Source organism: Oreochromis niloticus, linkage group LG3 (genome assembly GCF_001858045.2).
Source record: "Oreochromis niloticus isolate F11D_XX linkage group LG3, O_niloticus_UMD_NMBU, whole genome shotgun sequence".
Taxonomy (NCBI): Eukaryota; Metazoa; Chordata; class Actinopteri; order Cichliformes; family Cichlidae; genus Oreochromis; species Oreochromis niloticus.
This window is the reverse complement of record NC_031967.2, coordinates 42,442,080-42,460,459: the sequence shown is the minus strand read 5'-3', so window position 1 is coordinate 42,460,459 and position 18,380 is coordinate 42,442,080. Positions and strand designations below refer to the sequence as shown.

The 18,380-nt window shown below is 41.0% G+C and overlaps 2 protein-coding genes and 1 long non-coding RNA gene across 6 annotated transcripts in view; 1 reads left to right on the top strand and 2 right to left on the bottom strand.

Annotated features, from left to right (window-relative positions):
* The window catches only part of LOC100695786 (zinc finger protein 239), a 630,955-nt gene that overhangs the window by 411,030 nt on the left and 201,545 nt on the right, over positions 1-18,380 (bottom strand). The window lies entirely within an intron of this gene.
* The window catches only part of LOC102079609 (zinc finger and SCAN domain-containing protein 31), a 55,733-nt gene that overhangs the window by 16,760 nt on the left and 20,593 nt on the right, over positions 1-18,380 (bottom strand). Inside the window, exons 1-4 of one of the 4 annotated variants that reach the window (XM_019363411.2) lie at positions 14,631-14,912; positions 8,322-8,360; positions 3,648-3,838; positions 3,403-3,576 (exon numbers count right to left, since the gene is read on the bottom strand). The exons of 1 other annotated variant lie outside the window; for it this stretch is intronic. In XM_019363411.2, coding sequence (XP_019218956.1) covers positions 3,568-3,576; positions 3,648-3,838; positions 8,322-8,360; positions 14,631-14,763 — 372 coding nt within the window. In that variant the 5' untranslated portion in view covers positions 14,764-14,912 and the 3' untranslated portion in view covers positions 3,403-3,567. Of the gene's footprint in view, positions 1-3,152; positions 3,839-8,321; positions 8,361-14,630; positions 14,935-18,380 lie in introns of those variants that run through there. 2 more of the 4 variants (XM_005464564.4, XM_025901471.1) reach the window with 2 other exon arrangements.
* LOC112843330 (uncharacterized) lies at positions 17,426-17,974 on the top strand. The gene is made up of 2 exons (XR_003215624.1): positions 17,426-17,708; positions 17,888-17,974. It is a non-coding gene; the product is annotated as an uncharacterized LOC112843330 (long non-coding RNA).

Sequence of the window (18,380 nt, the reverse complement as noted above, 5' to 3'; positions counted from 1 at the left end):
TATATATATATATATATATATATATATATATATATATATGCCTGTATATATTGTGCTATATATATTGTGCTATTCTTAGTTAGTGTATTGTCTGTCTTTGTTAATGTTTGTTTGTAATGGAGCACTGTAACAAAAAAATAATTTCCCCTAGGGATCAATAAAGTATTCTGATTCTGATTACTTATTTTCAAAAGTACTTAATTACTTAGCTACTTTTTAAAAACATGATTTACAACCTCAATAGGTGATAAAGCAATAGATCTTTCAGCCCAATTCTACTATTTTTTCTATTTTCTATTCCATTTGGTTACATCATTCAAAATGTAATCAAATGGAAACGTCTCTTTTCAAAACTTGTTTTATTAGTTTCAATCTTTTAAAAAATTGTATTATATGCAACATTCTCTGACTGGAAGAAATTTGTTTAACATTTAAACCTATTTTCTGCACATTCCAGCACATAAAATAAAATATTTTTTTGTGTTTACACACAGCAGAAAATTAAAATCAAAGACTAGCGGTCCTGTTGCTCTATTTTCACATGTAAAGCAGGAGTGGGGTAGGCGGAGGTTTGTACTGGTGCAGGTGTGCCGCAGCGACCAGTTGAAGAATTCATTAATTACACGCGATCTACTACTTAACAGTTTTCATGACTGACTAGTTTTTTCCCCTTCCCATTTTTTGTTGCCAATGATATTTGTGGTGTGAATGTTTCATAATCAACAGGAGGCAGGTTCACCATAACCACACACATCCAGACTCAGACATCATGTTACACGATACAGTCCACGGTAGCTATAGGCTCCAAGTGAAGCTGAAGAAAGCATCTTTGTGGTTCAGAGGTTTCTCAGCAGAGGAGGATTTAGCTGAAACAGTTGAAGCTCTTCGTGGGTTTTACAACAATGACAAAAAACAAAACAAAAAACAAAACACCAGTTTTGTTAACAGATGTAGAATTTTGCTGGAGCACAGCTCTTTACGGTTTATGTTTACATGAATTTCTAAATTAGTATAAAACATCAGAAACAAAGAAAATCTTGTGCAAAATAAGGCACCTCAGAAAAAAAAAACATCCATCCATCCATCCATTCGCTTATCCTTTTCAGGGTCGCGGGGGGCGCTGGAGCCTATCCCAGCTGTCATAGGGCGAGAGGCGGGGTACACCCTGGACAGGTCGCCAGTCTGTCGCAGGGCCAACACACAGGGACAGACAAGCATTCACACTCACATTCACTCGCACATTCACACCTAGTTACAATTTCGATTATCCAATTAACTTATCCCCACAAGCTGCATGTCTTTGGACGGTGGGAGGAAGCCGGAGTACCTGGAGGGAACCCACGCAAACACGGGGAGAACATGCAAACTCCACACAGAAAGACCCTGGCCTGATGGTGGAATTGAACTCAGGACCTTCTTGCTGTGCGGCAACAGTGCTAACCACCGTGCCACCGTGCTGCCAGCGAAAAAAAAACCTCAAAAGAAATTTAAACAAAACTTTATTTAAACATTAGGAACACAAAACAAACACTAAAACTAAACCTAAACAATGATCAAACAGAACAAGAGGATACTGAACCTTAACCATCATAAAATGTATGATCATGGTTTTCCTGGTACATTTTAATAATGAGATGATAAACTTAACTATTGCAGAAAGCATGTTCAAAAGTTGATTAATTCTGAGATCTACTATATACTGCTTGTATTTGGTAAGCACTTGGCTCAGATTGGCTTTGTTAAAGTCCGCAAGAGCAATAATGAGAGAGTCCGGGAATGTCCGCTCCATGTGCAGTATCTGCTCCGCGAGGGCGCACTAAGCTGCCTGCACATCCGCATCTGGCGGGATGTAAACAGCGGCCAAGATGAATGAGGTAAACTCACGTGGAGAATAAAACGGTTTGCAATGAATAAAAAGGTATTCCAGAGAGGGAGAGCAGTGCTGAGCAATCACTGTTACATCTGTGCACCAGCCACTATTAATGTAGAAGCAGACACCTCCACCTGTGGTCTTACCAAAGAGAGAGGCCTGCCATTCCGTGCACAGCAGATGAAAACCCTCCAACTTGAGCGCGCAGTCCGGGATGTCCTCACAGAGCCACAACTCCGTAAAACATAAGACACAGGAGGAGGCAAAGTCTCTGTTCATGCTTCTCATCAGGGCCAGCTCGTCCATCTTATTCCGGAGTGAGCGTACGTTGGAAAGGAAGATCCCAGGAAGAGCAGTTTACAGTCTGCGTCTCCTCAGACGCACGAGTGCGCCGGCTCGCTTTCCTCTCCTTCAGCGTCTCACTTTCCTGATCAAAGTCTGTAGTAAATCTGCCGCAGATGCGACAAATATTGGAAGTAAATCCACAGGTGTTGTAGTTCTGTAGTTAAGAAGCTCTTTTCTGGTGTAAGAATATCCAGAGGAGTGCCCAGACACACAAGTTGTGCACAAAAACAAAACAGAAGTAACGCACTGAAGTACCAGGGCATCCATACGTGGCGCCATCTTATGGAGATACCAGTACCAGATTGTAGTGGAAAACCAGTCAAGTTGTGGCAAGTTGATCCAAGTAGCTACTAATTTCAAAAGAGGCTTTGAGTGTTTGGTTACAACAGCTCAGAGTAGAGAAAGGAAGCCATCATTAATGGAGCTCCAATATCTCAATTCACCATGGCAACAGGTAAATAAAGAACAGTGCCTCCATATGTCAGTGCTGACCACGAGGCTAATTTACAAAAACAAAAAACAAAAATGGCAGGACCATTCACAGCTGTCCAACATTTTCTAAGCATGAAACTTTAATCAGTATGGATTTTCATGTGTCTCTTTGCGTGTCCGGGATGACTGAATCTTTTCCCACAGATGCTACAGGAATACGGTTTCTCACCAGTGTGAATTCTTATATGACGTTGCAACTCATAGTTCTCTCTGAATCCTTTCCCACAGGTGCTGCAAAGATGCGGCTTCTCACCTGTATGAATTTTTAAGTGATAATACAAATGTGAACGCCGACTGAATCTTTTCCCACAGACGTTACAGATATGGGGCTTCTCACCTGTGTGAATCCTTACATGAGACTCAAAATGTGATTTATAGGAAAATCTTTTACCACAAGTGCTACAAGGATACGGTTTCTCACCTGTGTAACAGTTACCATGACTTTTCAAAGCTGATATCTGACGGAATTGTTTCCCACAGGTGCTACAAGAATACGGTTTCTCACCTGTGTGAATTCTGAGATGTACAGTCAAGGTGGATTTGTTGTGAAAACTTTTTTTCACAGGTGCTACAAGAATAAGCCCCCCTTACCACTGGTTCTACCTGAATATGGTTTGTCGCCTTTGTGAACTCTCAGATGTACATTCAGCTGGCATTTAAACTGAAAATGTTTTCCACAGACGTCACATTTCAGAGACTTTTTCCTTGTGTCAGTTTTACTTTGACTCTCTGAAACAGCAGGGTTGTCTACTCTCTGACTGTGACTGCCGTTTCTGTGATGTCTCCTCTTCTTTAGCTCTGCATTTCTAGTTGATCCTGAGTCCACATGCTGGCTTGCTTCCTGATCTCGGCTCTCTGCTTCAGGAAAGCTGTGAGAAAGGAGATGCTCACCGTTTGTTTCTGATTCAGTGTGTGCACTTTCCTCATAAGCGGCTGTCACCATGAAGGCATCAGTCTCCTGCTTCAGTCCATGCTGCTCTCCCTCCTGACTGGTGCAGAGTTCCTCCTGTTCCTCTTTAATCTGTGGAGGCTCTGGGTCCTCCTCAGTCAGACTGGAGTTCCTTTCTTGGATGCAGACCTGTTGGTCTGTAAGAACCTCCTCTTTCTCAATGACATGTTGCTGTTGGAGGTCTAAAAAGACAAATGTAGGGGGTGGGGGTGACAGAAAAACAAACATTTGAGAAAATATGTTCTGATCTGAAACATTAACAGGTCTCTCCACAGTGAGAATGTGTCTCACATATACAAGTGAAATTTAAAGTGTACAAAATTTGATATTAATATTCTGCAATTTTGCACAATTTTAAAAAGTTTACATTTCTTCAATATTGAACAGCAGAAAATAGGCTTTCTTGTCCGAGGTCATTTAAGTGAAAAAAAGAAAAAGAAAAGAAAAAGACAGCGGCCGACAGCGCTGTAAACAACGGTAGACTGGTGGGTAATAAGCGAATGGATAATGCAGAAAACAGAGATTTGAGACGGGAAACTGTTCTTGAAGTACAGAGAGAGAGAGAGAGCTGTGCATGAAGTGTGATTTTTATCGTGGTGGAAGCAAAACAGCAAAACTCAGAGGGAATTCATGACGATCTTTATCAAATGTGAAGCTGCTTCTTTTGCTGCTGGCTCGGTGAATTTTGGTTGGAGAGAGACAAAACCTGCAGCTCAGAATCAGCGCAAAGTAAACACAGAGCGGACCCGACGCATCAGAATCGGTGAGCTCCGACAGCGTGTCCCTCTACGTGTTGTCGGGTGAGAAAGCCGAGAAAGACAAAGCTGATTCTGATGCATCGGGTCCGCTCTGTGTTACGTCTTTGTGTGGAATCCGTGTACCTGCTCTCATTTGCTGTTTGGTGGTTGTTGAAATAGTTTTGTGAGCTTTAACCTGAGAAACTGGCGTTTCTGGCAAAACACAGTTATATTTAAAAGTCAATTCAGGATTTAATGAATCGATATCGCTTTATTCAAGCTACTCACCTCTCTCTATCCACCTGCACTTTCAACTGGACCACAGCCAATCAAAGAGGTCCCGCCCCTGACTATCTCTGATTGGTTTAGTCCATGATAGGGGCATAATATGTGTCTGTTGCTAACCACACGGAGAGTTGCAGAGATTTTTTTTTTTTTTTTGTTACCCGAACAGTTGGTCGCACTGGTGCGACCAAATATTTTTTTTTTAGTCGCACCATTGAAAAATTTGGTCGCATTTGCGACCAAATTGGTCGCACTCTAGAGCCCTGGTCTGTCCTGTGCTCCTCCATCACAGTCTGGTATGGTGCAGCCACTAAACAGGACAGGAGCAGACTGCAGCGGACTGTACGGGCAGCAGAAAGGATCATCGGCGCCCCCCTGCCCTCCATCCAGGATCTGTACCTCTCAAGAACCAGGAAACGGGCAGGGAAAATCATCACAGACCCCTCACACCCTGGACACAGACTTTTTGATCTGCTGCCCTCTGGCAGACGGTACAGAAGCCTGCAGACCAGGACCACCCGACACAGGAACAGTTTCTTTCCCCTCACCATCTCCCTCCTAAACAGTTGAACTGTCACACTGCTCCCACTGTCAGACTGCAACTGCACCTTATGTACATCCTGTAGTATTCATTCCACCTCATTTCATTTCTGTATTTTATGTATATAAGTTTAGATTAGTTATTTATAGTTGGTTTACACAGCTTTGTGTATGTATGTGTAATGTATATATAGACACGTGTGTGTGTGTGTGTGTGTGTGTGTGTGTGTGTGTGTGTGTTTTACATTGCTGTGCTTGAGAGCCTCCATCTACCGGAACCAAATTCCTTGTATTTGTCTGCACATATACTTGGCCAATAAACACGATTCTGATTCTGATTCTGATTACAGCATGTTGCAAGTATTAAAGGTACTGCACTGTGGTGGTTTGGTTTAATAGACTCCAAGTTGTTCATGTAAATTGAGAGTCCTCTTTATACATTAAGGTTAATAATAGACTTCCACAGGGTTCCATGATAGAAATATTGGATTTACATTATACATTCTTCACAATCTGACAAATACAGTGCAACGGATGATATCCTGTACATCAGAGTTTATGTTGAATAAGGTTTTTTATATTGAATTACCATGTTCTACCTCATTTTTATATTATTCTTATAATTATATTTAAATTTTATATAACTTTTTGTTTTTGACACCGCAGAGATTGCTCTTAATTTCATTGTACATGTTACAATGACAATAATAATATTCGGATCTTTATCCTTAGTTATGCTGCAATAGGCTGTGTTTCCTCTTTACTAACCTTTTTTACTCATTATGTTTTTATACAACTCACTGAATTTAATTCATATTCATTTCTGGCTCTCTTCCACAGCATGTCCTTGACCTGTCTTCCTCCCCTCACCCCACCCAGTCGGAGCAGATGACTGCCCCTCCCTAAGCCTAGATATACAGGAGGTTTCTTCCTGTTAAAAGTTTCTCCTCCTCTCTCCACTCTTGCCAAAGTGCTTGCTCTTAGGGGGTCATATGATTGCTGGGTTTTTAGAGCCATAAATATGGATTATACAGAGATCACGTTTAGTGCAAATCCTGTTGTCTTTTATTTTCTGTTATAATCATTGGGCGAGTTTGATTACAGTTTAACATTATTGTGAAATTGTGAGTTTAATTTTAAATAAAGAAAGAAAGAAAATTATTAATATAGCACCTTTCTGGACAGAGTCACAAAGTGCTACTGAGTCCACAGTTGTTAAACTTAGAGGGAGAGAGTTCCACAGTGGCAAAGCTCTATCACCCTTAGTTCTCATCCTTGTGTGTTGTATAGCAAGTAGGCCCTGATCAGATAATCTCAGTGACCTGCTAGGGACATAGGGCTGTAGAAGATCAGAAATATGTGCTGGTACCATATGTGTTGGATCAAGGACACATCTAAAAAATGCAGGAAACCGGCCCTCGAGGCCTGGAGTTCGACACCTGTGACTTAGAGGATCTGGTCAAAAGCCTAGCTGCAGTGTTTTGCACAACCTGCAGACGATCCAGGGAAACTTTGCTTAGACACATAAACAACTGAATGTCATCACCATAACAGTGACAGAAAATGTCCTCAAAGGAGCCCATTATATGCTGGCGGGGGAGAAGATATATGTAACAATAAAGCACCCAAAACCAAATCTTGAGGGACACCATAAGTAAGGGAGGTAGAGGATAACCTAAAATTAGAGACCAGCACAGAAAAACCACAGGTGATGTAGATAGAACCACTCCAAGGCAGTTCCAGATACACCAACCTAATATTTGAGCCTTTCAAGCAGGATGTGGTGCCGACGTGAGGTCCAACATCAACAAAACAAAGCATTTTCCTGCATCGTTACTCATCAAAATGTTACTAGAGACCGTAAGAAGAGCTGTTTCCATGGAATGAACTCTACGAAAGCCAAACGGAAACCTATCAAAAATGCATTGTTTATCCAGAACTGTTATAAGTTGCTTAGCCACAACCCTTTCTAGAAACTTAGCACTTAATGGTAATTTAGAGATTGGCCTGTACATTGTGAGGCATCATAGAGGATCAGATGGATAGCAAAGCCAGGGGATCATACACCAAGACAGCCAGTACATCGTTGACACGAAGTGAGAACAGCAGTGCAGAGAAGAATAACACAAAAGTAGAGTGGGTAAAACTGCACCTGGCGGTGGCAGAGCCAAACACAGGCACCATCATACTGAAAGTCATGAAAGCGTTACTTCATGTTACGCATTATCAGAATATACACTGAAAGGATAGAAGGATCACAGATGAACAGAACAATACAGTGTCACTGCACTTGCCGTGTTTAGTCAAAATAAGATGAAGAAGTTGTAAATGGAAATATTTTAATCATCATGTTTTGTATTTGCATTTTTTTAAATAAAGATTGTTGTAAAAGAAAAAAAGAAATTCATTTTTGCATGAGTTACTTTTTAAACAGTGCTTCAAGTATGACACAGATATTAAATCTACTGCCATGACAAGTACTGTATGAATAAAAAATGAACTGAATGGATTGATCGGCCAGGAGTTGTTGGGTCAGCCTGTCATGTGACCGATTATGAGCTGGTCTATTTCACATAGGATCATTTATTGACGGAGGCAGCACAGCCCGCTAAGAATTACTGAGCCTATTAACATCACTAACATGTGGCACATTTAGACATTATACTTTGCTTCAGTGAAGAGAAACTTTATCCACTGATTGTTTTCTTGCTTTGCTGCAGATGTAAAGACATTAATTACAGCAGTATTTGCAATGTGGACAGCTTTTGTTCTGATGCTTTGGAGAGTCTGTGACTGTGTGTGTGTTCACTTTCAGGCTTTCATAGAGCATAAATGGAATAAACAGTTGTTGTGGACGCTCATCTTCATCAATGTTAGTCAGCAGACAGTTTCCACACTGTCTCATTAAGAGTGTGTGTGCTCTTCCTGAACTATCACCGTTTGCTCCTCTGAATTCATCACCAAAGTAACAGCTTCCTGCTCTCAGCTAACATCAGCTTAGAGAAATCCTGGAGAAGCTGATAAACTTCCAGATTTATCACCAATCAACCAAACACTGAAGAATCTGAGCTTGAACAGCACAGAGTTAAAAACATGTCCATACCTATGATGTGTGAGTTTCTGTCGGGTTTCCGGCTGATATTGTGAGTACAAGAAAATAATTATTAGAATGTAATGTGTTAAATTTGTTTAGATCACAGTAATAAGGAAGGATTGGTCTGTGTTTTAGTTTGGCTTAGCTGTAGGCTTGAGAGTGTGTGTAATTGTTTAGAGGGAAAGGAATTTATTGACACTGAGGGTCTGCTGTCATAAAAGGAGACAGGAAGCTACAGTTGGGGGTTGCTGATGCTGATGCTTGTACCTTTAATAAAAACTCATAATTGCCATAACTTAGAAGTAGGCTTGCAGGAGACTCTCCACCTTATCTGTAAATGTAAGACAACAAGAGGCCAATGGCCCAGTGGATGCAGAGTGGGGGTCTCAGTGTTTGTAATATGTTAACTCTGTTTTCTATGTTGTGTAGAGGAATTTGGTTTAACCTGGGTGAGGAGATTACTTTTATGACCCCCAGGAAGTCACGTATACAGAGACACACACAAACAGTGCTTTGACTGTTATGACGCACCCACACCTACATGCACATTCACTCACACTGACATGCACATTCACTCACGTGCACAGACATATACACAGGTACGCGTACACAGTCATTCACGTGCTCGTGCACATAGACACAGACACAGAGTTTGCAGCACATTGTGGGGGGTTTTATGATGGGGTCGCTCCTATAAAGCTGCCTGGAACTAACAAAGGGGTGAAGATTGTTTCAGAGGGACACCGGCCTCGTCTTCCCTTCTAGAAGTGCATGCTTAAATGAAGATGAATAAAGATGAATAAAGATTTTGTAAAGATGACTACTGAGTTCCGGTGCCGCTTTCTGGATCCCTCGCGAATGAAAGAACTGGGGTAAAACTGATTTCGTAACAGTTTTGGTGCCGAAACCCCGGGATTCGCTCGAGGCCCAGAGAGGATGAATTGGCAGAGCTGAGATCGTGAAACGAGGCGAACAGAGAGCTAGCTCATGATTAAAAGGTAAGGACGACCTGTTTATTTTCGAACCGTGCATATTGTTTAAAGCCTAAATTATCTGTTCGCTAAGTTGAGCGTATCTCAGTGTAAATTCACTCAGTATGTTAAAGAAACGGTGTGTGATCCGTCTTAGTTAGTAATTAATAGAATCGGTGTTTCATCCGAGGCGGTGTGTGATCCGCCTTAGTATTAGGAACAAAGTGGCGGTGTTGTGATCCGTCCTCCGTGCGTTAAAGCAGGAAACGTGTTACTATTAGTTAGAAAGCGGGGCTGAAAGGCCTCGTCACCGGTGAGGGCCGTGTGTGTCACGGGTTTGGTTACCCCACCTAGTCTCGGACGCGGGGCTAGGACCTGTGAGGGCAGGGGATCCAGGGTGGTGACCTGGGGATTGGTGACTCCTTAAATAACTAAGTCGGGGAGAGGTCCCTGTCACAGTCTGAAGTATGCATAAAACCAGGATCGGTTGCTTTCGCCGGTTAGATTCCGAGCTGAGTTGAACCAGTGCCTGATGCAGAAGGAGGACTGTGTAGTGTGTTTGAAAGCGCAGTTAGAGTCTGTGTCTCGTCTGAAGTACGGGTGTCAATTACAGTAACAAAATAATTTGGGTCTAAAAATGTGTGTTTGTGGTGTGCAGAAATCGCGGTAGGAGGCCATGTCGCGAATTGTTGCAAACTGTGAAGTCAATTGGGGGGTTTAATTTGGTTTTATTTTTTATGGGGAAGAGAAACTGCGGTATCCAGTCCGTGGCGCAGTTTGAATAATTCGTGAGGCAAATGTGGCGCGATCTGAAGATCGTGGGCCTACTTGTCCTAGTTAGGTTGAGGCGTACAAGAGCGGACAGCACCCGCTCTTTGTGCTGATCAGGGCGTTGTCCTGTATCAGCAGAGAAGTGTCTCGCAGAAAGTTTGAATGGGACTGCGAGAAGCATGAGGTGTGTGTGAGCCAGCCTCGAGGGGCGGGTTCACAGGTGGAACAAAGGAGGAGTAAAATATATGTGTGTGAGTGAGAGAGAAAGAAAGGTGGGGGCGAGTGACCAGCCTGTGTGTGTGTGTGAATTCCTTGATGACAAAAGAGGGAGAAAAAGTAGATTTGTTGATTTTCTGTGAAATAATAATAGTTAAGAAATCAAAGTGATCAAATAGGAGAAAGTGAACTAAAATAATTAAAGAAAAAAAAACTAAACAGTGGATTAGCGTTAAGGTAATGATAAATAAATCGATAAAATTAACAGTGACATTTAAAGGTGACCAAGTACTCAAGGATGAATGGAGAATTTGATTGCTGACTGTATGAGAGCTGTTGGGGTGAAAGGAAAATGAGGTTGGAGGAGTGAGTTAACAGGTTAATGTGTGGGTGTGAAACAATGGGGTAAAAGAAAAGAGAAAAAAGAGAAAGAAAATAATGAAAACAAAGAAAAATAAAAAGTGTGGAAGTGTGAGTGGGAAATTGTCTCCAACTGGGGAAAGCAGTGACACTACAGGTCACCTTCTTCCCCTGCTGGACACAAAAGAAAACATAATTTGGAGTATTGTGGGTGAAAATAATTAATAATAACATCAAGAAGATTTTTTTGTGTTTGCGGTTACGAACAAATAAAATTTTATTTTGGGGTTTAAAGTCAGTAGAGTACAAAACAAAATAAGCGGAGATGTGTTGCTTTAGGAGTGATGAAAACATGTGCGCTCACAGTGAATAATGAAAGTGTCTCAGTCTGTCGATTACAGGTGGGGAACGGACCTGGGTCAATTCTCCATGGGCAGCAGTCGGAAGAAAATTATAGGTTAAGATCATTAGAAACAAAAAATAGAAACACCCAGCCAGAATTTTTGGCTGAACTGTTTTGCAGCTTCCCGCCCTCATCCTGAAAATGCAAGCTCCAAGGAAGCTAATCTCTCCCTGAAGACACAGAGTGTACTACCAGAAGCACAAGCATGAACATCAACAGTGGACAGCAGTCCAAGAGACAATACCAGAGACCTGAGCAGAGAGGTCCAGCAGCACTATGGGCAAACGGCATCAGAAAGAGAAGATCCATCATCTTGATTGGATGAATGGAGATGCGTTTCCAGCAAGCTGCAACTTCACTGTGTGTGAAGGACCTTTGAGGAGATTGTTGGAGTTTGACACTTGCCGTGTTTGGAGCAAGATGGCAATGAAAGAGACAGTGGGAGCATACACGGGACAAAGCTGAAGAGAACTGACTGTGATTGGACTGCAAAGTGGGAGAGAAGAATGGAGAGAAAGGAGCAGGTGAGGACAGATGAATGCTGTTTTAGTGTGGGGAATCAAATTGGGTTAAGGAATCCGGGGAGACAAACGACTGCCTGGAAGTGGAGGATTGACAAAGTGTCCAGACCACCACAAAAGGGGGAGGAAGACAAGCACTGAGGTATGCAAGAGTACTGTTAGAGAAAATGGAAAGACAACACCACACATGCACGTGATATGCACTACAGAGAATACAAAATCATACATAAAGTGTTACACATCAAAAGAGGGTATTTGTAGAAGGGGTTAATAACACACAGCGTGGTTGCCAATGGTAACCTGCAAGCATTTGGGGTTTAGCTGTTCCTGACTATGACAGAGATTTTCATTTAGATGTTTCTGAAACAAAATTTGGAGTGAATGGAGTTTTGTTTCAGAAAAAAGGGGGAAGGTACATAAAGAACACACAGAAATAGAAAATGTATTAACCTGACTAACACACACACACACGCAATGAAGCTCATTAGGATCAAACACAATTTCAAGTAGGAAATACTGTTACCATCATCCTGTCTGGTTTATTGAGTGGGTTGAGAAGTGATACATAGACAACTGAATTAGTATTATTTTGGGGAATATGATTGAATGATACCAGAATCCAGAGTTAAATGAATAAAACTAGCAGATTTTTTGTTTTTTGTTTTGTTTTTTGGTTCTGATGTATGGGGAAGGTTGTAACATGGCACCAAGTTTTAGATTTGGTGTGTTTCCACCGATTAGAAAAATAATATTTTTTGATCTGTTATTTTTATTTTTATTTTGTTTTTGGACAGTACACTGGGAGTTTTGTTTGACAGTTTTATTTGTTATTTTTCATTTTATTTTTGGTTTTTGAACAGTGCACTGATTTCTGTTTGTGAATTTCTTTTCTTTAAGCAGATCTGCACGACGGGAATTAAAAGCGTTATACGACACGTCGAGAAAACCGTTGCAAGTGAGTTTCTCCAAAAATTACAATGGGCTCTGGAGAAAGCCGCTGATTTGGGACAATTAGAAAATGAGAGTCCCTGCCCAAAAAGGATTCAGCGAGATAATCTAATCTAAAAGTTCTTCTTTTCTTTTTTGAAATGACGTCATTTTGCTGTGGGTGGAAATGAAAATGCGATGATAATTTCCACTATCAGCAAAGAAAGAATGAATGAATGAGTGAAAGAGAAAAAACTGACTGACTGGTAAAAGCTGACAAGACTTGACCACTACTCAAGGTTAACCTCCACCTAGACAGGACAAAAGGGTGGATGAATTTATGTGTGTTCCTTTTTACAGGAGCAGGAAGATGACAGCAGCATCCTAGGTTGTGTCACGATTTAACCTTTTAAATGCCACTTTCTGTGTTTGTCAATCTATTAGAGGTGTGTTAGTCATGGGCTTGTGCGCAGCGTTAACATTTACATTTCTTTTCGACAGCAGAGAGTTAATCATGTGTTTGATTATGTGAGTTACAGCAGAACACGCTAATGGTTAATGTTCTTTCTACTACAGGATTACTGGGTTTATGAGTGAAGGGAACTGTGTTTACAGGCTATATGTTGATTATGCTATTACACTGTGTTCTTGGGAAAATGTTGACTATTACAGGGGAGAAGTGAAAATAGTGTGAAACACATCCTGTGTCAAAATCAGTGTCATTCCTTTTACAGCAGGCTTAACTTTATGACCTTTCATAGCACCTCTGGAACCTGTCGACCTGCGCCTGACCACCAGGATTGTCCATCTGTGTTGTTAATGTTTGTTTTTCTAAGAGTGCATGTAGAGGATTCAGCAGAAAACAGACAAGTGACATGAGAAAACAAATAAGAGATGCAGTGTTTATAGGATAGTTTAATATGGGGCTCATTAGCTGGCCACTACTGAGCTCATAGTGATAAAATGAGTGGAGTGACATTGCTTAAGGAAAGTCACTGATTAAATTGTGGAATAAATTGGGATGATTCATGATTTGGGACAAATTATGATAATAATAGTGATTTAATGACTGGAGAAAACCTGCACACAATACTTGTCTTTTATGCTGAATACCTTATTTAATCTTATGATCTCTTAGTCGGTGGTAAGTGTGTAGTTGTTTTAACTTAAAGACTTTGTCTTCCAGGATACAGGCTCCGGGTGGAGCTGGGAGTTAGACAGGCTAAACATTTAACCACTGGCTAATGCTTTCTTATGAAATGGTTACAGGCTGTAAGTAGGGTTAGTTCAAGGGAGAAGCCCTGGGAATTTTTGAGAGCAACATGTGCAACTTTCTTGTGCATCTCTAATTGTGTGGGGGTGATGCACGGCGAGGACCATGTGTCAAAAGAGGGTTTTCTGGGGAGATTCATTTTTCAGTTACAGGTGGAACGAGGGAGTTATGGTTCTGTAAGCGGTACAGACACCAGGAGCATGCAGTGCCAGAGGCGAATTGGGTCTGCTGGAAAGGGCTCAAGAGGAAGAGGTCGGGCCCAAGCTGGACCAAAGAATTCGAGGTGGTGGAGAGGATCTCACACCCAGTCCAGCTAAAGGGAACAGCGAGACCTGGCACCACGGGAACCAGTGTGCGGTGGCAGAAGAGCCTAGGAGGTCAGAAAGGCTCTTGGCAAAAAAGGGGGACTCTGTTGAGATCCCCTACATGGATCCCAGCCCAGGGACAGAATAAATCCCTGATCCATGCAATGACTGAAGGGTAGTCCACCCCGGAAGTCGAAGAAAGAAGAGAAGCAGATAATCACCCGACTCGGAAGATAGAAAGATCGATATCAAATTACTCCATCACAGGTCACGGTGGAGCAAATCAAACGTAGACGACATGATGACACTTTTGGGAAATGGGGAGAGCTTAGATCAACACATTTTTAGTGATAGATTTAGAATATTGTTGATCTGCCATGAGGCAGATCAAAAGAGGGATTTGTGAGTACAAGAAAATAATTATTAGAATGTAATGTGTTAAATTTGTTTAGATCACAGTAATAAGGAAGGATTGGTCTGTGTTTTAGTTTGGCTTAGCTGTAGGCTTGAGAGTGTGTGTAATTGTTTCGCGAATGAAAGAACTGGGGTAAAACTGATTTCGTAACAATATCCAGCAGTCTGTGCTGACGGTTGGTCTCCTCCTCATACTGGACGATGGTTTTTTGAACCTCTGAGAAGATTTCTTCACAAACAGCAGTTAGTCTCTCCTTGATGAACTCTCTCAGATACTGAGCTGAACTCATTGCTGCTTCAACTCAGGCTGAGCGGATCGATACAAGCATCGATTGGTTTTGCTATCAGGTCCACACTAGCGTTGCAGTCTCTTTTTGTGAAGCGATATTGAGGCGTTTGTTGATGACATATGTGATGACGTCGAAGTCCCGGGAGCCGGCCGTACCACGTGAAAGACGAACCTTTAAAAAAAAAAAAAAACTTTATTGACTGTAATGTATTACACTAAAAATTCTCTAACTAACCAGGGACGTGCAGAGAGGAGGTGGAAGCGGCTTGAGCACTTGACCTGCCCCTTTCCTGGTCAGCGCCCAAAGACCCCTTGTCTTGAGGCAATTATTTATTTATTTATTTATTTATTTTATTATTTTTTAATATGTGTGTGTGCGTGTGGAGTCCTGTCTGTGCCCCTCAGCAATAATATTTAACTATTAATAACAGCTTTGATAAATAAAATGATCCGGTTTGCATCAGTCACATCACTACCATTAACCAATGCTCGTCCTTGACGGCAGTGCGCGCTGGTTACGAGCCGGGAACGAGCTCGCAAAGAACACGCGCATTTTCTTGCCTGGGGAGCTGTAGGAGAAACACGCAAATTAACTGGTAGACGCAGACTGATGCAACTAAACTAGTAACTAGGTGTACAGTGAACACTGTAGTCTACAGCACACAGGAGTATTAGGTTATTATGTACACCTTGGTAAGTTGTGTTGTGGCGAAAGACGATTTAATAAACAAATGAGTGTGCTGTGTGTGTAACAGCGCGACAAACATTACCTGTCCTTTTATTAACTGCACAAGTAGTGCTGGTCATAGCTGCTGGCTCACTGGGTAAGGCTGTCATGGGTCTGTAGCTCTGTCCACCATATTTAGTTTTAAAGTAAGTTACAGGGCTTTTCCTGCCTGTCTGAAGGGCTTATATTTCACTAACAACTATCTAATATGCATATCCAAATAATTATGGATTATTATCGTTATGATATTAAAAACACACATTGTATTTTAAAGAAGCAGTATTATATTAGATTTATATTTCAAATATAACAAAATGCTGATTTTACAGCAGCAAAATTATCTCTACAGTTTAAACATTTAGTAAACCTTCTATCTGCACAGAGTGAATAGTCAAACATGCATTACTTTATATTTATTATATATTTTTTATATTCTTATTACTTTATTATTATAGTGTGTGTGTGTGTGTGTTTTATGTGTATAGATTTTTTTTTAATTATTACTCACCTAACACAGTCCAGACATGCCTCGTAAGGATGGTTCTATAGCATTTTCTATCATTGCTTCATTATGGATTAGGTGTAAGAGTTGTTAAGTGTGGATAATTAAATAATAGTTTAACGCAACAGCAAATTGTGCCTTGTTCTCAGATGGACAGCAAGTGTGATAGATAAGATGAGGAGATGGAAGGAGGAAGAGTGATTCACAGGCTCTGCCTGTGAATTGTTGCCTTATGGTTCTAAGCACTGTCACCAATCTTTGCATTTTATTATTATCTCGTAACACTTTTTTTAATCAGCTACCATCTCTCCTGTGGACTTTTTAATGTCTACAGTCTCAGATCAACACAGCCCTGCCCTCCAGCACTATCAGCAGCAGCAGAAACCCCTCAACAACATTGTACCCATCAGGTAACACATAGGGTATGTTTGCTTTGCATTGTCCCCATCTGATGACACTGATATAGTCTGATGTGAATGCATATTAGATTTTTTGATGAATGTGGGTTTTGTTGTTATTCGTCCTGGTTCTGTGAGCCCCTTTGTGACTCTGAATACCCGCCCCTTCAAACACCTCTGCACAGCCCTGCTGACTATGTCTCATAACTACTGCCCCAGCCTTCCTCTTTAGGAAGCTGGGTTACCTGTGTGATGGTCCAGTGGGTTCTTCCTGTGGAAAGTGAGCGATTCTTTCTGTTTGAATTACGAGAGCTATGAGACGCAACAGTAGGTGGAGCCTCTCCTTGTGACTAAAGAATTACTTTGGTTCTCTTCCATCAGATCTTGTCTTTGTTAGGGCTGTGCAATGTGACCAAAATCTTATATCCCGATATAAGACATTTATTCTCCCGACAACGCTATATAATCACAAAAATTTAACATTTTCTGTAAATTCTGTGAATCTCAGGCAACTCGACTTGCGTGAAGTCTTTTCAGCTGGGCGTCGTGTACCTGGAGTCGTATGGGATCAGAACGATGCCACCTTGAAACGAAACCGAAAAAAATATTGAAACCGAAAAAAATATTGTAACTGAAATAAATGTACTGAAAAATCTTGTATTGAAATCGTCTGTAGGGGAAACTTGTTTTGTAAAGTTCGTTTAGCTAACCCGTGCAGGTGAATGAATTTACCCTGACTAAAGAAATCAAGAGAAACGCACCGGGCTGCTCAGTAACTAACTAACCACGGTTACTGTACTTTTATTATGAGTATTATACTGTAAGAGCAACAGGCTAACAGCAGCATGTTTTTCTGTCGCTTTCCACATGTGGAAGGACATTAACGCTAACTTTTAAAAACCTGGCACTTCAGTAACCCCTCATTAGTCAATAGCTACGGATTAAATAGCAAAGCCCGATATTTATGTACTGAAACCAACTACTTCCGCTTGTCACCTTAAGTTAAAATGTTACATTTTTCCTCTGATTATTTTTTTAGCATTTTTTTTACTGAGTTTGTTACAAATATTCAGGTTAAAAAACTGTCCGAATTATTTTTAATGAGTTATGTTCACAAAGTCACATGTGCAGTACTCTGTACAGCTTGCATCCTTTAGGACAAATAATTTGAAGCATTGATATTTCTTGTTCAATACCACTGCTGATAACACCTCCGTATGTTGTGACCAGGATGCAGCAGCAGACTGAACCTCGACTGAAACCTGCTCCATCATCTCATCTTTGCAGATGTCCATTTATAAAGCATCAACAACTCAAAGGTAAATACGATATTAGAAAATGTGTTAGTGTATAAGGCCTTTAAAACAAATAAAAAATAAACAGCTCATATGTCAGCTGTTGGCAGAACTGTAGGACTGAACAACTTCAGATCCCGAGTGTCATCTGGAAACTGAAAATATTTCAGTTTGTGATGATTCTGTTCTGTTTGTGATTACAGGAGCCGTCCTCAGATTCAGACCTCAGCACCACCCAGTGACAGCAGACAGACCATCCTATATCTTCAGTCTTTGTAGTAACTCCAAAATTAACTGAAGAAAACAGTACAAGGGTTAAAGTACCACATGTGCTGTCAGTGAAAGCTGCAGCTGTTTTATTGATAAATTTAAAGACAAAAAGTCAAAAGGATTAATCACCCCTGTAACTGTGTCACAATACATCAGCATTAACAGGACCTCAGTTAGGTGTTTCAGAAAACTGCTGATCTCAGACCTGCACAACTTCTGTTTTAAACACTGAATATACTCAGCTACAGTATATTCAGTGTAGCTGAGCACTGATGTTTTCTCTGACACAATTAAATAAAACCTGATTAAAGTCAAAGGTTGTTACTTGTATTTGAACTAAAAACTTGTGATCTGGAATTCTTTCACTGTTTTTTGTCAGTAGTGTGTTATTTATCGTAAAGTAATTCAGAGTCATTCATACCAGAG